The sequence below is a fragment of the Exserohilum turcica genome (assembly GCF_000359705.1).
Source record: "Exserohilum turcica Et28A unplaced genomic scaffold SETTUscaffold_16, whole genome shotgun sequence".
NCBI classification, from domain to species: domain Eukaryota; kingdom Fungi; phylum Ascomycota; class Dothideomycetes; order Pleosporales; family Pleosporaceae; genus Exserohilum; species Exserohilum turcicum.
Genome location: NW_007359981.1, coordinates 203,041 through 204,350, shown reverse-complemented (window position 1 = coordinate 204,350; position 1,310 = coordinate 203,041). Strand labels below are relative to the sequence as shown.

Genomic DNA, 1,310 nt, shown 5'->3' with positions numbered 1-1,310 from the left:
ATAGCCCTTCGGGCTGAAAAAGGACGTTAAACTAGAATAATAATAATAATAATAATAAAGTAACGAAGCGAAAAACTCGTAAGAGGCGCTACGTATAGGCAAAGGGGTCCTAGACAGTTAGCTAGATAGCTAATTAGATCGCTAAGGCAGAGGGTGGTAGCTATAATAATAGTGCAACGTCTGCAAAGAGGGTGCGTAGTAAACAGCGCTGCGGGCGTTGCAGCCAAATTAGATACAACTCTCGCACTTGTTAAGTAGAATTAGAGAATATAGAGGATAGCAATACGTCTAAAGAATAATATCTTATTCTACTTAATAAAAAATATTGTAGTAGTGTTGCGCAATACTATTATAAAGATGTAATAGTTTGGGGAGGTGGCCTACATACTGGGGTGGCCCGCTTACTGGTGAAACACGTTACTGTACACACACAAAAAAAAAACACGAAAAAGAAGAATAGCAGCCAGGGACCAAGACAGAAGGCCCAAAAAAAGGGGGGAAACAAGGATATCCCCCGATCACAGAGATTGTAGCTTGTTGATCCATGCATCCATGTACGTATACATGGATGCATGGATGCATGACTGACTGACGGACTGACTGACTGACTGATCAAGTGCATGCGCAAGTGCATAACTTAGTACAGCGAAAACCTGGATCTACATGCAATAGCAGGTATAAACCCGGGTTATAGCACAGCTCTTACTTTCCGTTCAGGGCAGGAAAGATGGGTTGGCTGTTACTGTGGATAATAGCCTTTGGTGGTTGAGTTTGGTTTGCGTTTCGGATGCTGGGCGCGTTGCGTGTGTGTGTGTGTGTATGCTTGGAGTGCGGGTGTGGACGTACTGTAGGTATGGTATGGTATATGTGGGCGTGGGCGTGCGTGTACGGGGTGGTAAAGCAATGGCAACGTCATGGTCATAGGCATAGTCATAGTCAAGGGCAAAGTAGGTGTACAGGCTACAAGCCAAGATGAACATGTTGCCCGAGATTAGGTAGAGCGGCATCTGCCGGCGTCGTTATCATCATCATCGTCACCATGTGTCTGTGTGTTTGCGCGTGGGGCAGACAGGCGGGCCCGTATCTAATACGATAAAGACATAGATAACTACGTACATGCATGCTCAAAGGGGTAAGAAAGCGATTGTACAGTCGATTCCTGTCCTCGGATTCGGAATGATATTGCTGTTTCTTTTGGGGGTGGGGATGTGTTGGCGTTGATGCGTTTGGTGCTCGTGTGGCTTGATCGAGGCTTGGACTTGGTCTCGGATATTAGATAAGTACCGGGGGGGAGGGGGGGGGGGGGGGGG

General features: G+C 46.6%; 1 protein-coding gene across 1 annotated transcript; it reads right to left on the bottom strand.

Annotated features, from left to right (window-relative positions):
• Nucleotides 1–702: 702 nt before the first annotated feature.
• Nucleotides 703–980, bottom strand: SETTUDRAFT_27554 (uncharacterized protein; the record flags this gene model as incomplete). Its single annotated transcript, XM_008025855.1, has 2 exons — nt 703–790; nt 847–980. 2 exons carry the CDS (start codon nt 978–980, stop codon nt 703–705), a joined length of 222 nt encoding a protein of 73 aa, XP_008024046.1.
• Nucleotides 981–1,310: the final 330 nt, after the last annotated feature.